Source organism: Sander lucioperca, chromosome 7 (genome assembly GCF_008315115.2).
Source record: "Sander lucioperca isolate FBNREF2018 chromosome 7, SLUC_FBN_1.2, whole genome shotgun sequence".
NCBI classification, from domain to species: Eukaryota; Metazoa; Chordata; class Actinopteri; order Perciformes; family Percidae; genus Sander; species Sander lucioperca.
Genome location: NC_050179.1, coordinates 35071636 through 35092853, shown reverse-complemented (window position 1 = coordinate 35092853; position 21218 = coordinate 35071636). Strand labels below are relative to the sequence as shown.

The 21218-nt window shown below is 43.3% G+C and overlaps 2 protein-coding genes across 7 annotated transcripts in view; one reads left to right on the top strand and one right to left on the bottom strand.

Moving 5' to 3' along the window:
• Positions 1 to 11817, top strand: part of lsp1a (lymphocyte specific protein 1 a) — a 58908-nt gene extending 47091 nt beyond the window's left edge. For both annotated transcript variants that reach the window (XM_031279843.2, XM_031279839.2), the window contains 6 exons: positions 139 to 220; positions 2948 to 3085; positions 3602 to 3697; positions 4735 to 4824; positions 5090 to 5198; positions 11049 to 11817. In XM_031279843.2, coding sequence (XP_031135703.1) covers positions 139 to 220; positions 2948 to 3085; positions 3602 to 3697; positions 4735 to 4824; positions 5090 to 5198; positions 11049 to 11071 — 538 coding nt within the window. In that variant the 3' untranslated portion in view covers positions 11072 to 11817. The remainder of the gene's footprint in view (positions 1 to 138; positions 221 to 2947; positions 3086 to 3601; positions 3698 to 4734; positions 4825 to 5089; positions 5199 to 11048) is intronic.
• On the bottom strand, positions 6486 to 20067 carry prr33 (proline rich 33). 5 transcript variants are annotated; one of them, XM_036003616.1, is made up of 5 exons: positions 19914 to 20067; positions 19529 to 19576; positions 9335 to 9950; positions 8942 to 9271; positions 6486 to 8881 (listed from the first exon to the last, which is right to left on the bottom strand). In XM_036003616.1, the coding sequence occupies exons 1-5, from the start codon at positions 20050 to 20052 to the stop codon at positions 6778 to 6780; spliced, it is 3237 nt and encodes a 1078-aa protein (XP_035859509.1). In that variant the 5' UTR covers positions 20053 to 20067; the 3' UTR covers positions 6486 to 6777. The 5 variants fall into 5 exon arrangements, with proteins under 5 accessions (XP_035859509.1, XP_035859508.1, XP_035859507.1 ...); XM_036003615.1 differs by having other exon boundaries at positions 6486 to 8819; positions 8934 to 9950; XM_036003614.1 differs by having other exon boundaries at positions 8942 to 9950.
• Between the last annotated feature and the right edge of the window lie 1151 nt (positions 20068 to 21218).

The following is a 21218-nucleotide window of genomic DNA, read 5'->3' as shown; positions in this document are numbered from 1 at the left end:
ACCTCCAGATTGTGAAGAGAAAAGGTGTTATAACCTCCAGAATGTGAAGAGAAAAGGTGTTATAACCTCCAGAATGTGTCCGCAGTGACCGATCGGATCCTGAGTCTGTTCTAACGGGTTGTGTTTTGTGTGAATCAGTAACAGCTTTAAGAAGACGCAGACTCTCGTCCTGCTGCCCAAGATCGACGACAAGCTGGAGCAGTACGCCCACGCTGTGGAGGTCAGAGCACGCACGCACACACACGGACACACACACACACACACACACACACACACACACACACACACACACACGGACGGAGACACACGGACGGAGACACACGGACGGAGACACACGGACGGAGACACACGGACACACACTGACACACGGACACACGGACACACACACACACACACACACACACGGACACACACACACACGGACACACACACACACGGACACACACACACACGGACACACACACACGGACACACACACACACGGACGGACGGAAACGCACACACACGGACGGACGGAAACACACACACACGGACGGACACACATGGACAGACACATACACACACGGACGGGCACACGGACATGCAGGCAGGCGCAGACACACACACGCGTGCAAGTACACAGGCGCACACACACACACACACACACACACACACACACACACACACACACACACACACACACACACACACACACACACACACACACACACGTTTATAGGTGTCTGTTCATTTATTTCACCTACTTTATTTAAGCCGGCCAGATATGAAGAGGTTGAAGTTGTTTGTTTGTGTGGTAAATGTGTGTTTTGCTTTGTCAGGATTGTGGGTCAGTCTTTTTGTCGCAGCAGGACGTGTATATGATGTAGATTATATGCACAGTATTTGGAAATCTGAATAAAATCTCAAACGAGAGAATGCAAAGCATCTGAACATCTGCACATAAAGTCATGGAGTTGAAAATGTTTCCAGGTTTATCCCAATAAACCAATAACCTTAGCTTTAAAACCAGGTCTTAACTTTCAGATAGCGCTTTGAAGAAGTGAAAGCTGAACAAAATATCCTCAGTGCCAGAAATGTCCTGAGTTTCCAAAAATGTTGTTACCAAGTGTGAATTTTCGAGCTAAATCCTTCTGCCAGCACCTCTTAAGCTCAAATATTAAGAAAGAGAAATAATCTGGCTCGTAACCTCCAGTACAGGTCACTTTTGGACCGAAAAAAACAGATCTAACACTTTAGAGAATTCCAGTCCTTATGCTAAGCTAACTGGCTGCTGGTTGTAGCTTCATATTTAAAGGGGTGCTATGTAGGTTTGGCCATTTCTTCGCTTCTTGCTGACAAGTTTCTCTATAGAGCTCCCCCTACAGCTTCAGAATAGATATTTGGCAGCTCCTATGTTTCCTCGTGTCTGACTCCTCTCTCGATCAGTCTGCCGTTTCCTCTTTCTCTGTTCCTCCGACAATGCTTTCCCAGCTTTCTGCTTCTTTTTTGCTGGCTCAGCCATGACGATAGTGTGAAAAACTCCATCGCTACCTTGTTAGCCGGTTCCTGAAAGGGCGTATGTGTGCAGTGCCGTGAAGCAATTTGTTACATGGCGAGACCTGATATCACGCCATACTTCCTGACGCTGAGGCTGCCGGCTCGCCGGCCAAAAGTTGCAAGGGTGGTTTTTCCCCTCACAGGGGCTAGGGGGGAGCCAGACGACCACCATTCAACTCGAAAAAAGTCATATAACCATTCCAGTGACTCCGAAGCTGCTCAGTTACGGTAAATTAAGCTAAAAAAAACTGCATAGTTCCCCTTTAATGGAATAACCTCAACATGGTATTAAGTGCAAATTACAGCGTTCCCCAAAACGTCAAACGGTTCCTTTTAAAGTGTCCGAACCCTCGGGGGTTTTCTGCTCACTCAGAAGCTGCTGGCTCTCTTTTTGGACTCATTGTTTGAAACCAGCTGAAGGTTAAAGAGCAGCTCTGACCCTTTTTGTGCTGAAGTCACAAATCTCTGCAGCACCTGGCCGATGACGTTTCAACGCTCTGTTGTTATTTTGGGCAGATATACGACGTTTAGACCTTTTATCTTTCCGTTCCCTGTTTTCACTCGTCGCCTCAGGCTGATTAACAGCACGGTCAGCGACCTGGACGCTGACTTAAAAACAACTATTTATGGAGAGCTTAACAAAAGTTTCACACAAAGTGCAATAAAAAGACAAAAGAAGGAAGAATATTCTTACCATAAACCAGTGTTGAGATGCTTTTCATTTCTTATTCTCGCAGTACTTTTAATGTACGGAAGGCCAACGCTGCCAATATTAAACGACCACAATTCATCAAACTTTGTGTGCACGTGATGTAAGGCACATTTTAAATAAAAGGAAAAAGTCCTATCATATTTGAAAATGCTTAATAAGTACCAAAATGAAATCTGAATTGACAAATAATGTTGAGTTTACTCCGAACGCATTTACAGAGAATCCAAATATATCGAGAACAGAGAGAACAGAGAAACAACCAAATCCTCCAAACCAACGACGACATCGGTCGTGTATTCCTTTTTTTCTAATACGACCCACTAAATCTAAACCAGAGAAGGTAACAGACGCGGTTTTAAACATGTTAATGTAGTGAAACGGTTGCGTTTTGTTAAAGTTTAGGCACCGAAACTACTTAAGTTTAGAAAAATATGGTGGTTTGGGTTAAATCCGAAGTCACTAAACTTCTGGTTACGCACATGACGCAGAACGTGATGTAGGTCTGTTTTTTTTCCGTAAATTAAAACAAAACTCACCATTTACTGTTATTTTCAAACGGGACATGAATCCCGGTCTAAAAGGCCTGTTTGTTTGACCCATCCAGCCTGCCTCCTTACCAGGACATTTGGCGCTGTTATACTTCCTCACCTTCTCTGTTAACTCAGCGCTGCTGTTGTTGTTGTTGTTGTTGTTGTGCAGAACTCCCAGGAGGCTCGGGCAGTGAAGGCAACACTGACGGACCTGCCCAGCTCGCCTGAGGTCGTCGCCTCCAAGAAAACTCTGTTTGAGGCCGGAGAAGCCTGGAGCCAAGCTCCCGCCAAGCCAGCTGCCTGCAAGGTGAGAAAACACCCAGAGACCGGGCGCCTTCCTGTCCAATCTATTGGATATAATGCGCAAAAATAGATATTTGAATATATTCAAACCTATTTTATTTTAACTAGTTAGGGCTGCACAATATATCGTGTTTTTATCGTCAGCACAATATTAACTGGCACAGTAAACATATCGCAAAAGACACTCGAGCTTTTTTATCAGAACAAAAAAATTACACTTTATAACTGTCATTCCTTTTTAGTTGTGCCTTATATATTCATTTCAGTGTTCAATGAAAGAATGTTGGAAATGATTTCCTTTCATTTGTTTTATATTCAACAAGCAGTTTGTTGTATTTTAGCAGAATACTGGAAGCAGCAGAACTGAGTACACTTTAATGTCTGTTTATTTATGGCAAGTGATATTGTTATTGCAATATTCATTTCCTTCATATTGTGCAGCCCTAGAACTAGTATTCCAGCGTTATTTTTGGCCAATATTGACAGCCCAGGAGTTTTAACCTAAACTTGTCTGAATCAGGACGCTGAGGGGTTGAAGGTGGTCGTGGCCGAGCGGATCACTCAGTGGGTGAAAGGTCCGTCAGACGGCAGCCGACCGTCGCTCTGTAAACCCACAGTAAGTCACAAACGCAACCTGAACACAACACATTTGACTCCTTTTACTTTAACACTTTAAGCATATATTGATGCTAAAACATGTGTACTTTTACTTAAGTATGATTATGAATGCAGGGCTTTTACTCAAGTATTTTTTAAATTCTTCCACTTTTACTGAAGTAAAGGATCAGCTGATCTTCCACCACTGACTGACCGACTGTGATGTGTTCAGGTGCAGCTTAAAAGTTTATGTGAGGTTTCCCTCTTGTGGAGAAACAAGATGCAACAATGGCGAACTAGCTCCTTCTTTTGCTTTAAGTGTTTCTCCAGTCCTTCCAGAAAAATGCGGAGTTTTTTTGTGATTGTTGCAGGCAAGAACCTTGATTATGCGGCACGTTTTCTTAAAAAGAGATGGAATATGTGATATTTATGCAATTTGATGCGATGAAATTGCGGGAACTTGCAAAAATTGTGGGAACTTTGAGGTTTCATCGTGGCTTCATCGCGGGGTTTGCAGCTTTTCGATGATGATCACGTCGCGTAATTACGTCACTTCATAACGTTCCCATGGCAACAGGGGAAAATGGCTGCTCTTGTGTGAAGTAAACGCAACATTTTTCAACTTTCTGCTAAGATATATGTGACTTTTTTGCAACGAAAATGCGGGGATTATGAAATCATGCAAGCCCCGCATATTTTGCGTGGAAATCAGCAATTTATGCGGCGAAAGTGCGGCGTATTTGAAAAAATGCGCCCCGCATAAATATGCGGACTTTGGCTGATTATGCGTTGAATAATGCGATCGCATAATCACGTTTTTCTGAAGGGACTGATTTCTCCTGGAATTTCTTTTATTGGAGAAATATTTTGTTAAATAAAGTGGACTTTTGTTTCAAATTAATGAAACAAATATTACATTTAAAAAAATATATTTTTTTAATGCATCTCGCAGATTGCTACTACTACCACCTTGTGAAAGACACTTTATGAAGGATTTTATTTTCAGGATTTGATGAGTCAGAGTGTCGACATGTTTTTTATTGATTGATCCGTCAGGATGTGCGGCCCGGAGATGTGATGCAGAAAAAGAACATGTGGGAAGTTATCGGAGACTCGATAGGGCAGCCCGGGACACAAAGAGTCAAGGTGAACACACACACACACACACACACACACGCACATGCACACGCACACAGAGACACACACGCGCACACACACACATGCACAGACACCCACCCACACACATAAACACACACACACATACTCACTCTCACTCTCTCTCACATTCTGGACTCTTTTAAAAAAAATCAGTTGTTTGGCTGACCCAACTGCACTTTTTGTTTCATTATTATTTTAGGATGATAAACGGTTTCAGGGCACTCAGACACTTCTTTATCATTTTCCTCTTCAGGGTTCTGCAGCTGGGAAAAAGTACAAATTTGTGGTCACTGGTCACGGAAAATATGAGAAGATCCCCGTGGACGACGAGAACGGAGGAGAGTTCATTAACGGAGAGTCTGGTAAGTGTTTCAGTGTTTAGGTCTCTCTGAATGTGAACACTAGGGGGGTGACGAGACACGAGTTTGGGTTTACGAGACGAGATTTTAACACTGTTTTAAAGACGACTTCAATGAAGAAATAAGAAAAGGAAAAAAGGACAGACGGAGAGTAGTCTGCTCGAGACAGCGCCACAGTGAAGTGCACGCTGCTGACGTGTGTGTATCTCGGCAATGAGAGGGAGGGAGAGGGGGAGAGAGACGGGGAGGGAGGGAGGGGGAGAGAGAGAGAGAGAGGGAGAGAGAGAGGTAGGGAGAGGGAGGGAGGGAGAGGGGGAGAGAGGGAGGGAGTGGGAGAGAGAGAACCGCAATTTTTGAACGGCCTAGGGTGTAATCTACTTGAGATTTCACTTTTTTGACTTCAGACGTCCCTATGTCTTAGTTTCTCTAGTTGAAGAGATTTCTTTCTATTCAGTTATTTTGATGTGGAATTTGTTTTAAAACCCCAAATATTGTTTTATTTTTATATACAGTTTCAGTGTCACTTTTGATAAGAGGAAACATCTGTTGTTTTGCACAGTTTATTAAAATAAAGAATAGTTTCCAGCTCATTCTGTTAAAAAAAAAAAAAAAAAAAAATCTGAGAAAATCACATTGTGAACTGAAAATCTTTAATCGTATCGAATTGTGACTTGAGTGTATCGTTACATCCCTTCGGTACATTCATCTTGCAATCGCACAATCAATTATTCACATCTTGTTTCTGTCGCCCAACCTTCCTCCTCTCTGCCTCTCCCATCCAATCAAACTGCCTTTCTGTGTCTAACTGATCCAATTGGTCCTTTATTTCTGGACAGGAACAGGAATCTGGTCAAATTAAGACGCTCTTAAAATGTTGTTTCATTGCGACTTCACAACAGTAACCATCTACAGCCTAAAAAATAATCAAAAATCATGTTATACTCCTACATACGCGGTCTTAACCCTGAGGCAAGTAGCACCATTTTGGAGAGAAAAAGTGGATATTTGAAAGATCATTAAAGAGAAAACATTTTCTTCTGTCACAAAATATTTAAGCTTGTTTTCTGTCTATAAAAATACAGATATTTTAAAGAAATATTCACTAGAATTTTACTTTTTTTGTGTGCTAAATAGCAACTTGAAGTTCAATCTTTAGTGAGCTACTGCATATAAAGTCTGTTTCAGACAATCTTCTTGACAATAACCAAATATTTTCAAATCTATAACTTAATCTGTATTCATTTCTATGTTTGTGAACATGTGATGAAAGGAACAAATGAGAAGCTCTGATTTTTCTGAAAACATTAACCTTTTAATCTGATGTGACGTCTGAATTAAGACAAAATGTGGCTCTTTTTCTGTTTCCAGCTAATCCACATATACAAACATTTAACATCCAGACAACCAGTCACACAAATGCAACACAAAGCTTTTGTCAAGTATAAATTTCAAAGCCGACTTTTCTACAAACACACGTCATTCGTTTAACACAGACTACGATTTCTTGCACCTGTACATGAAACATATATTATAACTTTTTTTCTTTACATTTTTGTCTTGGCACTTTATTTACTCTATTAGCTTAAGTAGCGGCGAACCCCCTCGCTGTTCTATTAAAGTCTTTTGGTTCCTCATCTTTACCTTTCCGCCCAATCAGACCCATTTCAAAAACGGTTGAAATTTTCGTCACCGGCCTCGACGCTGCCTCTTTAAGCTTTTTAGCATCAAACTTTGGACTAAAAAGCAGCACAGGCAGCCGGTGCGCAAATGAAGGTATCTCTTTCTGCTCGTCACTTTGCGCTTCTTTCTTCTCGTCCTCGCTTTTGTTCAGCTCGATCTGGTGCATGATGTTCTCTTTAGTGGAAAACATTTGGAAGAGGACGGCGTTCCACATCTTAGCTGCAATTGGAGCGTCGTTCGTTTGGTTATCCTGCTGAGTGCCAGGCGCGTCTACGGCCTTCCCCTCGGTCGTTGTCGCCTCGCTTTGTTTGGGCCCGGCGGCCTCCTTCTGAGGGCCTATCTCTGGAAATTTAGGCTCCTCTTCTTCCACCACCATGTGCTTTTTGAGTCGGGACCAACCGCTCAATTTAGATTTCACTCCCTTTGGCCTTTGCATGACTTTAAGAAGGGGCTCGGCTAGGAGGGATTCATCTCCTTCCTTTTTCTCAGGTGCAGATTTCACTGCTGGAGCTGATTCTGCTTTCTTATCTTTTCCTTTGTCTTCACTTCCTGTTGACTCAGCTGCAGACGGCAGAGCAGGCGCTGCTGTGCTTGGTGTTGGGCCTTCAGAGTTACTCTTGGTGGCAGCTACAGGTTTCACTGGCTCTTTCTGATCTGAGACGCCAGCTTTTGTCTCAGTTCCAGATTTCTGGACTTTATCTTTTCCTAAAAGTTTTCTTACTGCCTTCAGAGGATCCTGGTTGTCACTTTTGGGCAGAGGATGTTTGGCTTCAGGAGGTTTTGTCTTTGGTTTGGCAGCTTGTGTTTGCACCTTCTGTTTCTCAGGAGTTTTCCCCGCTGTTGTTGGAGGTTTAGCCTTTGGTGTTTCTTGAGTCACCTGACTGGATACCGTACTTGTCTGTTGTGTTAACGTTGTTCCTGAGGTGTCCGATGCTTGTGTAACAACAATAATAGGGATTGAGGGAGTGGCGGCAACCTTTTCCACATCTTTGGGGGTTTCTTTGGCTTTGGACACCTCAGGCGTAAATTGGCCCTTCACAGACTGTTCTTGGCTTGGTGTTTTACATTCTGGTGATTCCTCTTTTGTAGCTTTAATCTCATCGGTTTGCGTCGTAGAACTGGAGATACCAAATGCCGGAGAGTAAGTTCTTATGCCGCCGTAAGCAGTATATTCAGCAGGTGTCAATCCACGGTAGCTAGACTTTGATTTAAGAGCCACTTGGGTTGGGGTTTTAGGTCTCTGAAAGGCTATGGATGATACACCAGAAGGTGATGTCCCATAGGTAGGCGTCTTTGGTCTTTTGAAGCCAGGTGACGTGGTCATAAGTCGGGATGCTTCGTATGTTGGAGTCTTAGGCCTCTGATTGCTGAAAGAAGTCACTGCTGGTGTTTTTGGCTCAGATGCGGCAGCTATAGGTCTCTGAGAGCCAGCTGGAGCAGTTTGTCTTGTCAGATCAGGCTCTGATTTTGACTTTGTAATGGTTTTTGGGATTGGTTTGACTACAGAAGTGACGTCCGAATGAATTTCCCCATTCAGTATAGTTTCGGTGGGCTTAGGCTCAGGCTCAATAGTTTTCACACTTGGGGAAGCAGGCAAACTGCTCACAGCAGAAACAGTTTTGGGCATGCTTGACTTCTCTGGCTCTACTGTGATCGGTGACACAGCAAACAAGAGAGGATTGGGTCTTGAGACTTCAAAAACAGGCGTTGTAGCCCGATTCTTGTGGTATGATGGGGTTGTAGGGCGTCGCACTGAAGTTCTTAATGTTTGTAACTCAAAAGTTGGGGTTTTAACTCTGATTTCAGATGTTGGGGTAGCTCTTTTGATTTCAGATGTTGGGGTAGCTCTTTTGATTTCTGCTGTTGGGGTAGCTCTTTTGATTTCAGATGTTGGGGTAGCTCTTTTGATTTCTGCCGTTGGGGTAGCTCTTTTGATTTCAGATGTTGGGGTAGCTCTTTTAATTTCTGCTGTTGGGGTAGCTCTTTTGATTTCAGATGTTGGAGTTCTGATTATATTCATCTCTGCTGTTGGTGTAGTGCCTCTTTTAGTTTCTGAAGTTGGTGTTTTCCTTTGGGAGTCTGTGCCCAGCAAAGGAGCCAGAGTCGTCGGGGTCGTTCCTCTTCTGACCTCAGATGCTGGAGTCAGATCTTGTTTTGTTTCTGTTGCTGTTTTACTTTGAGGTACTGTGCTGCCGATAGCAGTTAATCCAGCTGTGTCGTACACAGGCGGGGTCCTGGATGACTCGTAGTACGATGTGCTCGCCGTGTACATCCTAATTTGTGGGACGTCAAACATCGGTTTGGGCGATCTTGAAGGTTCGGTTGCTTTGAATGTTGGACGTGGGCTTTTGGATTTGACGAGCGGGGTCAACACAATGAGAGGACGAGTCAAAGCTTGACCTTCTGTCGCTGGATAAGGAGTTGGACCTGGACTTTTTGTCTGTGGCGTTCCGCCTGCTGCAGAAGGTCTAAAACCAGCAGGAGTTTCAGCAAATGTGCTAAAAGCTGGCTTTTTCACTTCGGCAGCTGGTGCTGTTGCCTCAGGTACAGAAGAGACTGGCACAGATATTTTTGGCACTGCTAGCTCGGCGACAGGCCCCGGAGCTGTTGAAACTCCATAAAGGTGGGCCGATGAAGAAACTGTGTTAACGTTCTGCGAGTAAGTGTACAACGCATTTGCCACTGTCTGAGGTGAGAACCTCGCTGCACTGCCATGAGCTGCACGCTGTGGGTAAGGGGATGCAACATGGCGGTACAGTGGCCTGACGCTGAACCGTGGAGGCTGCTGGGTGTTGTAGAGGCTGAACGATGTCTCTGGAGTCTTGGGCGGGGTGGAGTGGTCGCTGTGCTCGAGGTCGGGGCTTGCCTCGTTCACAGGGGAAAGACTGGAGCGGAAAAGTACGGCGGGCTGCGATGCCTGAGTAGAGGCCTTTTTCTTGGCGGTTCTCTTGAGGAGCTTCTGAAGACGAGCGTTGTCCTTTCCAGGCTTGGGTAGCAGGGGCGGGGGGTACTGCTGGGAAAGCAGGCCCGGCTGGGTGGCAGCACCGTAAACGACAGCCATGAGCGCTTCAGCACCCTGTGGAGAGACAAAAGAAAACAGAACTGTTAGAAAAGGAAGATTCATAGCAAGACATGATCAAAGCATTTGTATAGAGTACATAAATTCCGGCCGAATTAATCCGACTAAATGGGACTAAAACTCCAGACCTGTACTTCAATTTTGTTGCGAAGATTACTTCACCCGTACAATATACATTGATATCATTTATTTTATATTATCTCTATTACATTAGACATAGTTTAAATATCAGTTAATGTTTTATGTTCTTTTAAAGTGTTTTGATCTTCATTTTTCATATTTTTAGTTCAAAGTTTAATTTATTTTGAATTCAGTTTTAAAATGTCTTTGAACTTTTTCCTCTGGCGTAAAAAATAAAGCAATCTTACAACTTTATAGTGGGTTGACAGTTTATTTACTATTTACGGGAGGGCGTCTGCTCTATCCAATCATACGGTCGGTCTATCCTTAACTGATTACTGATCCCTTTTGGAGTTAGGGTAAAGAAACATAGTGTTACAAACAAGAAATGCATCAATACTCAATTTTTCACTGGACCTTTTTTAAAAACCTCAAATCTTTGTTCAACCTAAAAAAAAAGGTTAAAAACTAAAACTTTCCCAAACAATTACAGCTAACTAAATTGACATTTGGACCACTTTATAATATTTGCATATTTAACCCTCCTGTTGTCCTCGGGTCAAATTTGACCCATTTCAAGTTCAGAAATTTGGGTTTCTTTCAACCAAATTTTCAAAAGAAATAACGTGAATGGCTCCCTATAACACAAGTTCTATTCAATTTCATAACATTTTAATTTTTTATCTTTTTTTATAAAAGAACGTTGAAAAAAGTGACAAATGTCGGGAAAAGCTTCAAAAACTTGGGGAAAAAACACACAAAAACGTCAAAAGGTGCAGAAAAAACATCAGGGGGGAAAAAGTGACAAAAATGTTGAATAAAGTGACAAACACCGGTGGAAATGCAACATAAGTGTTGAAAAAGACATCCAAAACGTTGAAAAAAATTTAAATTTTGACCCAGAAAAATGAAAAAGTTGCATGGTCGACGGGAAGACAACACAAGGGTTAACTTTTTCTTTTCTTTTCTTGCAGATTTATATCACGATCGTTACTGAGGTGTCGTCTCTTCGTTGGTTTTTACTTTGACGCCCGCTGGCTTCAAAGACGTTTTAACAGAAGCAGCCATTACAGACTCAATATTTCATTTATATCTAATAAATCACTTCTGCTGACTCTCTCAGTTGGACATCTACAAACCCACCGGCCCAAATTCAACAGCTCTGATCATCAAATGTCTATATGTTCAGTTTCCTCTTTGCTTTTGTATTTTCTGACATTCTGTTTCTATTATGTATATATCTGACTGTGAGCATTAATGTTTCTGTATTCTTCAGGGTGTTTTTGGGGGAACCATTCCTTATCTTTGTATTATGTTTTGTAGGAAAGTTTAAGTCTTTTGAATAGAAAAGTTTTCACGTTACCAGTCACGTAGATTTGATGGAGATCACACTTTATGTTGATGAATCACACTTTAGGGTATATGTTCGGCACTTTTGGCTAGATAACAATCTGGAACAGTTTTGGAGAGACATACTTTGTCAAAAAACTGCAAAACGCAGAGTTTAAACGGATTATAATACTACAGACGGTTCAAAAACTGAGTTTAGTATTCCTTGGCTCACTTTTGAACCCAATATAGACAGCATTTATTTGGTTATCTGTATCAAATATTTCCTGTGTATGTTTTAAACTGCTCTGTCTCTGTACTACTGCAGACATTTTAAACTTTTATCCTGTACTTATTTTTTTTGATTTTATGTTTATAACCTCTTTTCTTAAATAAATTAATTTTCTAATTTTGCTTTGCCCTCATGTTTGTGTAGTTTGTGCTTGTTTTTAATATACTGTTAAATGGTGGGTGAAAGTATTAAAATGATATTATTAGATTCAATTTTGCATAACTTCTGGTCGTAGCTGTATCCCTTCTACCCACAAAGCCAGGAACTTATATCAGTAAAACATGGCAACGATACAAAAAAAACAGGCTATACAATCTATTTATCTGCTAGTTAACCTGCTAACATTTTGTTTTAAGCCCTATTTGCACGGGATTAGAATTACCTGGTGACCTCTAGTTATTTGTAATAATTGCGGAGGTTGTCTGTGCTCTTAATCCAGTGCAAATCTGCCATGTCTGTAATTTAAGTAAATATTCCTCCACCGAACACCAAGGTCCTGTGGTGATATTAGTCCCGTGCGGATCGACACGTCTGATTTGGTGGGATAATTTTGTCAAGGTTTTTGTTTCCTGTGCGCCTTTTTGATCCCTCTCGTCAAGACGGATTTGGAGCAGTGGGGAGCAGCGGACTCCGCCTATCACGACCAACCTAGTCTGGACCACTGCCCCAACCAGAGACCTCCGTCCCGGAGTCGCCGCGTTCACGGTGATTTCGTCCGAGGGCTGACAGTGACGCTGTGTGGGTGCCGTGGCAGCGGGGGTGATGGCGTATACGCCCTCTGGTAACCTCTACTAGCCCTGGCCCCAAAAGATACAGAACCCCGACCCAAGTGCGCTGCGGCATCCTCCGGGTAGAGTTGATTGAACCAACTCATATCAGCTGTTCTGGAACCGAAAACTCAGTTTCCCATCTCAGGGTAAATCAACTCAGAGTTCAGGATTAGACTCAAGAGTTTGTTAAACAGTCTTCCTGAAACGGGCCCCTGGATGATGTTACCAGCTCACAGCTGACCCTGGAAGCTTTTACTCGGCCTAATTTTAGTTTGAAGGCAGGGTGGAGTCTGGCCAATCGCCTGCTTCGCTTTTTTAGGACTCCAGGCTTTTTACAGGCCGCATCACTTTCCTGAAAACAATAAATCAGAGTGCTGTGATGCAGATGGAGACACAGCAGCACATTTAAGTCCCGCCCTCACCGGAGGGGAAAAGAACTCCACGCTCTCTGTTGACTTTTCCTCTTCGTCCATTTCGTCTGCTAGCAAACAGAGAAATTCCTTAAAGCTGCTGTGGTGATATTCACTACCAACAGGGTAAAGAACCCATATAGGGTGTCCGCTGGAATTAAAGTCTTACATTCAGCTGAAGACTTGAAAAGGGATAGAGAGGGGGGGGGGGGAAATGACATGCAGCAAAGGGCCGCAGGTCGGAGTCGAACCCGCGGCTGCTGCGTCAAGAAGTAAACCTCTATATATGGGCGTGCGCTCTACCAGGTGATATACCCAGGCGCCCAAAATCTAAATTTAAGGCCTTAAGTGTTAAATTCGCTGAAGTATTGTGTTCTAGGTCTTAAATAATTTGAAACGGGTCTTAATTTTCCATGATTACGTCGATGTAATGCTACTTCTGATGGTCCCACAGCGTGAAAGTGTTTTTTATTCCGGGGCGTTGTAGTTCTTTCGTTCGCTACTCTGAATATAATTCACTGTATTATGACTACAAATGAGACTAACATGCAACTTAAATTGCAGCCAATTAGCTTTAGTGTTATTGATGCGAGTCTCTTTCGGATTGTACCACAGACATAAAACTTTTTTTCTTTAGGTATGTTGAAGTGCTAGTTTAGCAAGACTTTGCTTGAAAAACTGAATTCATGGCAAAAAAGCCAGGTGCTTACAATGTATTCGAAGCCTATACTGCAACTTATGCGAGCGAGAAAGCAATTAAACTGGGAACGTTGCGTGTACTGGCTCTTGAGTCTCATGCAAATAGTGAGAAACCTCTAACTGCTGTGAATGGTCTCCAGCAAACTACAGCCATCGGTTAGTTCTGCCAAGTGTCTGGCAGCGGCTCCGGCCCCGGCACTTCCTCCACGTAGCCTCGGCAAGACCCACACAGCAGCTCCTCAACTCCCGTAACCGACCTCTGTGTCGCTTTTGGATCAGAGCCAACCGAGCGGAGGTGCTCTGGGTTGGGTACCGAAACACGGTGCCAAAATGTATCTACCGGGCTGAAAAGTAACGCTGATTTCGGTGCCACTTAAAGGTGCTCTAAGCCAGTGGTTCCCAACCTTTTTTCCTTGGCGCCCCCCCCTACTTATGTCTAAGAAAAGCTGAGCCCCCCCTCCGAAACCGAAGTTGAGGTAACGTTCCCTTACTTTCTTTTTTGATACAGAGGAGTTATCAGCACTTTTACGTTTCTCCGCCATGTTTCGTTCATAAAATAGTGATGCCGTGGCGGCAGGAAACACGAGGATGATAGCAGCTAGCAAGTTAAGAGGTCCCGGAGGTTTGGCCTACTAAGTAGCCTGCCTACAAGTTTAAGTGAGAACAAAAATATATAGTTTTTATACAGACTTTTGTATACATTATATATTTATCATAATTTGTTTAACGTGCAAATATTTTTTTTTTTTTTACCTCAACCTCAAACCAGATAAAGACTTGCGCCCCCCCTGTGATCTTTGCCGCCCCCCTTAGGGGTCCCCAGACCCCAGGTTGGGAACCACTGCTCTAAGTGATGTTGGGTGACGTTACTTCTTGTTGACGTTTGAAGTATTGTCAAACATAACGGAGGCTAGCTCGCCCCTCCCTCCTCCTCGTCCCGTCTCCTCCCCCTCCCTTCCGTGCTTCCTGAATCAGTCATGAACGCGTATTGTGGAAGTAGCCATACGTGCTAACGCTGCTACGGTGATGGCTCAACCAACTCCTTCTTGTCAGTAATAACCATAACAATATATATAATATAATAAACAGGTGGTGCAGGTTGGCACATTTTGTTTTTGTTGCCGTGTGTGGAGCCTGGGCTGTCTACAGAGACCGCGTTTTTTACAGTGTGTTCAGGGGACAGGCAGCTAGCAGATAGTGAGGAGATGTTTTTTACAGTGTGTTCAGGGGACAGGCAGCTAGCAGATAGTGAGGAGATGTTTTTTACAGTGTGTTCAAGGGACAGGCAGCTAGCAGAGAGTGAGGAGATGTTTTTTACAGTGTGTTCAGGGGACAGGCAGCTAGCAGATAGTGAGATGTTTGCTATGTGACAAATGTTGAAGCCTAAAAAACGTGTGATATCGCTTAGAGCACCTTTAAATGCCTGCCCTGCTCTCTGATACTATGAAACGGACCTCAAAGGCAACAGATGCATCGCTGCATGTGACGCTAGTTAACATTACACTTTGCAGCAGATCACGTTAGCCCCTCGTTAGCCAGTAGCTGCTTAAATGCGCTTAAATGCTGAAAGCTAAACGGTGTAAAGTGTGTCAGTATATCACAGAACACTGGGAGTCTGCAGTTAAATACAGAGAGTAGCTGCACCATAGAGACAGGTGGTGCTCTCTGAGTTTTATTCAATTCAATTAAATGTTATTTATAGTATCAAATCATGACAAGAGTTATTTCAAGACACTTTACAGATAGAGTAGGTCTAGATCACACTCTATAAATATGAAGACAGAAGTGGATACAGACGAGGATACAGTGAGGAATCAGCAGAGAGAATGGGGAGACTAAGCTAACGTTATGTCCAACGTTACGTGTGTTAGCTTAACCCTCATGTTGTCCTCGGGTCAAATTTGACCCGTTTTCAAAGTTTTTTTATAACAGAAAATATAGCACGTCAAAATAAGCGCGGAAAATATAAAAAAATAAACAAACGTTAGGAAATGCAACAAAAGCAATGAAAAAACTGTCAAAAACACTGAAAGAAGACCTACAAACTTAAGAAAAAGCGCCAAAAATGTCAAAAAAAAAAGTGCCCAAAACATTGAAAAACTTGAAAAAATAAAAATTTTGATAAAAAGTGACCAAAGCTTTGAAGTGGATGGGAAGACAACACAAGGGTTAACTTTCAGACATATGGCATTTTTCCATTACATGGTACCTACTCGCCTCTACTCGCCTCGCCTCGACGCACTGTGCGTCCGTTTTCCATTGCAGATTTTAGTACCGCCTCAGCGTGGCTGGTCGTAGCGGCGCCGCAGTAAACTGCCGTGACCTAACGCGACACACACACACAACGTGGAAGGTGTGTTGTTGCCAGAAGACACATTTGGTTTCAAATTAAGTTGGAGGCAGCAAACAAAAACGCTGCTGGCTAAACTATTTAAAAATGTTTGTTCAGGACACCCCCGTCTGTCGCTTTCACGTCACCTTTTGGTATCGCCTCAGCTCGCTGGGAACCTCGACTGAGGTGATACTAAAAAAAGTACCTGTTAGCAGGTACCAGGGACTTTTTTTCCGTAATGGACAAACCAAAAAAGGTGAGTGGAGTGGAGACGAGTCGAGCCGAGCAGGTACCATGTAATGGAAAAACGCCAATAGCTAGCTTAAAACTGACATTTTGATATTTGACTTGGTAACAATGCTTGCTACAAACATGTTGGACGTAACGTTAGTGTCAGTCTCCCCATTCTCTCTGCTGATTCCTCACGTCTGTATCCACCTTTTGTCTTTGTCGCAGCTTATAAAAACTAGGTTATTTACCGTGTTGGCAGTGAATATTACCACACAGCAGCATTTTGGCATTTTTCTGTTTGCTAGATGACGATATGTGTCGTTTGGTCCTACCCCTAATACAGTGTTTCTCAAAGGGGGGGTACGAGTACCCCTAGGGGTACTTTGGAGTACTGCAGGGGGTACGTGAATTTTTGCAAAATGCTAATTTAAAAATATGTCATGCATAATTCCTAAAATAATTAAACTATAATGATGAATGACTGAAGTGATGGATTCTAAGAGAACATCTGTCGCGGTTTTTGACCACGTCAACGCTGTGAAACGGCCGCGGTTTGGTTTCGGTTTAGGCACCAAAACTACTATAAAAAAAGATGGTGGTTTGGGTTAAAGTCAGACGTTACTTCACTTCTGGTTACACTCAGTGTTTTCGGTTACACGTTACGTGGAGGTATCTACGGTATCTACGAGAGTGACATGACACTGTCATGAACGTGTCATAAACATAAACAAGTCATAAATGTTTATGACGTAACGCTTCTGTCATTAAGATGTCATTCGGTTTTTGTCATGACAAGTTATGGTTAGGGTTAGAGTTATGCTGCGTTCATGCAACCTGGGAATAACAGGGACCGCCCCCGTGATTACGTTGTTTTTCCGACTGCCAGTGTTCACATGGTCGGGATGCGTGTTCTGCTTCTTCTGTTATATTGGCGTTTGGCATAACAATTTGTTGCATGACTGCCACCAACGGTTGGCCGTAGCCTAGAGCATCAGGTGGTGAAAACATGGTGGCCACACTAACAAAAGATTTGCTGCTGTTTTCTTATGCGAGCATCCAAACAGCACATGGACAGGTGTTTGTTTGTGTTATCTGCAGGACAACGAACAGGAAAGGACACGGAGAAGGTGTTGTGTGTTTATACATAGGCCTATTTATGAATAATCTGAAACATGTTATGTCTGTGTATGTTTCTCAGCAGAGGCGTTTGTCCACATTAAACAGTTTATTGTCATTGGAATATGTTCAGTGAACCAAAGTCGCCTCCATCAAACGTCAGTTGTCAACAACACGTCACCAACTGGGAAACTCGGTTAGCAAAATCCAGCCCGAGTTTCCCACCTGTGATTCCCACAGGAACATTTCCCACACGTTTTCACTCGGAAAAATGTTTTTCTGATGTCTATGAATGCAGCATTAGGGTTAGGGTTCATGTGTTCATGACAGCATCATGTGTTCGCAACAGCGTCGTGTGTCCGCGACAGCGTCGTGTGTTCGCGACAGCGGCGTGCGTTCGCGACAGTGGCGTGTCACTCTTATGTAGATACCTTCAAGTCAAGTGTTAGCGTGTTTTCTTTTCAAATGGGACTCAAACCCCGCTCTCCTGGGTAAAAGTCCTGTGTTTGTTATTTTAATAAATGAACAGTTCAGTTCATTTGTATTTATGTATTTTGTATTTTAAGTTATTAGACCAGGGGTCACCAACACGGTGCCCGCGGGCACCAGGTAGCCCCCAAGGACCACATGAGTAGCCCTCAGGCCTGTTCTAAAAATGAAAATTGAATATTGATATCTGTCATTGTTGATAATTATTGTGAGAAATCATTAACGTGATCAGTGTCTTCACATAGATGACTATCATTAATCATTAATAATCATATATAACTAAAGGCAAACTGAGCAAATTTGTTATTTCAGAAGAGTGTATCAAACTGGTAGCCCTTCGTATGACTCAGTACCCATGAAGTAGCTCTCAGTTTCTAAAAGGTTGGTGACCCCTGTAATAGAGCAATGTTTAACCCTTGTGTTGTCCTCCCGGGTCAAAATTAACACATTTTTTTTTTACCGTTTTGATGCTTTTTTTCACGTTTTTGGCAGTATTTTTTTTTCCATTACCACCAGTATCTTCACCACCAGAGCCAACTTATTTACACTAGTTTTACACTTATTTTTTTTCGGAATTAATGGTCAATAAACCTCCATTTATATGAAATTATACCTAATTCTTTTGTAGAAATGAATGATTTGGACTAATGGTTAAGATCAGAGGAGTGAAGGTAACGGATTATCACAGATATGTAAAAGTTTAGTCAAGATAATGCTATGAAATTGAATACAACACCCACAATTCAATGAAAGTAGAGATCTGATCCTTAATTTCACTCGTGGAGAGCGCTGTATGGAACCATCCACATTATTTCGGGGGCAATTCAGTTGAAAGAAACCCAAATTTCTGATATAGAAACTTTGAAAACGGGTCAAATTTTACCCAAGGACAACAGGAGGGTTAAGTCAAGCCGGACTTTGCCGTACACATAAATAATTACCTCAGTCCCTTCCCCACAGTGAGCCATTCAGCCTATTAATCAAACGCCGGTATCAGATCGGTACCAGGTATCAATATCAGGATTGAACAAGTCGGATCGGTGCGTCCTTATTAATTATCAGAGATCTGCACTCTGAGCCGAGAGGAACAGTTACAGTTTACGGTTTTATTTTCGCGGCTGGAGTTCAGCTTTGTCAGGATCCTCTCATGTCTCTTCCCACAGAAATACACACACATATACATGTGTATAAATATCTGCTGAAGGGTGAAAGTGAATGCAGAGCATCTGACCTCGTGACATCACAGCCCGGCGACACCGGATAGGGCGTCAGAAATATGTTGTCACTGAGAATGCCCAATCACACGCGAGGACAAGAATTTTACATAAATGGGTGGAGAAATTGGGTGGAACTGTTAAAGAAAAAAAGAAATCTGCAGTTTCAGTACGGGTCTGATAAGAACTGACCGTGCAGTCTGTGTTTAATATCCTCAGATTATTATGTGTGTCACCTCAGTAAAATGTAGGCCAGAGCTGGCTGTGTTTGTTAAACCCCCCAAACCCTCCCCCCTTCCCCCGTCCCGCCTGTCGGCCTCCCTGAACCTGCCTGACACACGAGAGCCCACTCCTCCTTTTAAGGCTCTGGTAGGTTCGGTATTCAGAGCGCCCTTCTTCAGGATGCAAGTGCAAAAGAGGAAAGGGTAATAATAGCCGTGTAATAAAAAACCAAGCTGGTCCACAATGGCCTCCTTAAGTAAATGAATCCACCCCAAAAAGAAGTCATTCAGGGAAGTTATGAGGCTTCACACACAAACACAGCAAGCATATGGAAAAACAAAGGAACATACCAGGTAAAAACGTGTTGCTGATGTTCAAAGCGCTCCAGGCGGGTTCCCCTTTGACAGAACAGAAGAGAACATTGATTCAGGTTCAACATCTAACTTTAAACCCCCGTAATTACACAGCCGGACGATCACAACTCAAAGCCAAAAGTGCTCATCATTCAGTCATGCCTGGATGCAGATAGATAAATGACAGGGCCGAGTGTGTTGGGAGTAGAAAGAGTGCCAGGCTAACACTTAGCTCAGCCCTGCTGGTGCAGAAACAAAAAAAACAAACCACCTTGAGCTCCGCCAATCACACGTCAGATGTCCGCCTGCAGAGGTCGGCCACTGCTAACAGCTTCCCTGCGCTCCATCTGGAGAATAAATGGTGCCATTATGGCGTGTTTACCTGTGCGACTGCTGCTCGGGGAGCGGCCGGCCGGCTGCTGCCTGCTTGTCCCAGCCCGGAGTGTCAGAGCGGCAGGTTCATGTGGAGCCCAACTCGACCCCCCCCCTCTTCCAGCACAAATGGAAGGAACAGACACCATGGCAGTCCAAAAATAAACCCTGAGCCCTGCGAGCTTTGCAGAGTGACAGCAGAGCGAGGCGAGATGCAGAGCTGACAGGCCACAGGACCTTAGGTTTCACCACCTCAGGGCTCTAAAAGTGGGGTCCGAGGGCCACCCAGGGGTCCGAAAAGGATGTACTAGGGATCCAGCAGGAGGGCTCCGAATTCTTTAGAAATAATCCTAATTATTGATGGGATTGGGGGGTTTTCAGGGGGTTTTAGGTCTCTAGGTTGTAGGCGTAAGTTGTTTTGTTGAGGGCTAAAAGGGAAATGGACTCAATTTATCTAGTGCGTTTTTTAGTCTTAACTAGACATATTGAGTCATATTTCTGTATCTCTCTCTCTCTCTCTCCCCCTTAAACGGTCGCCGACCAAGAGTAAGGGTCTGCCTGTTAAAAGGAAGTTTTTCATCGCCACTGTAGCACCAAATGTTTGCTCTTGGGGGGTAAATTGTTGGGTCTCTGCAAATTATAACGTGTGGTCTAGACCTGCTCTATCTGTAAAGTGTCTTGAGATAACTTCTGTTATGATTTGGAACCTTGGAGCATTGCTATTATGATGGAGGATTTGCACCGTAATATTTTTATTTGTAATCTTCTGCATGTGTGTGTGCTGCTGTGCGTCCCTGTGTGTGTAACAAGCATAGTGTGCGCGCGCTTTGCACGAGCCTAGGAGCATTTTACTAATGCTCTGTCAAAATGACAATGAAATGCTGCGCTATTGACTTTAGACCAGGTTTTTGTTGGTCAATGCACCTGAACACACCTCCCTGTAAGACCAGCACGCCCATGGGCGCAAAGATGGGCGCAGGTGCATTTGCTATTTAAACAACGTGGGCGCTGGACGGGAAATTGACAACTGCGTCGGTCTTAAACTAGCAAAGACACTTGCGTCAGGCTTTGCGTCGGGCTTTGCGCTGCGCGGGTGTAAGATAGGACCCTATAAATAAAGTTTGATTGAATTAACTACCACTCAAAGCGCTGCAAACACAACAGGAACCATTCATAGACATTCATTAATACACTGGTGGTGGAGGCTGCCATACAAGGTGCCACCTGCTGATCAGATAAACATTTATACACTGATGGCACATCGGGAGAAATTTGGGGTTCAGTATCTTGACTAAGCACACCTCGAAATGTAGCC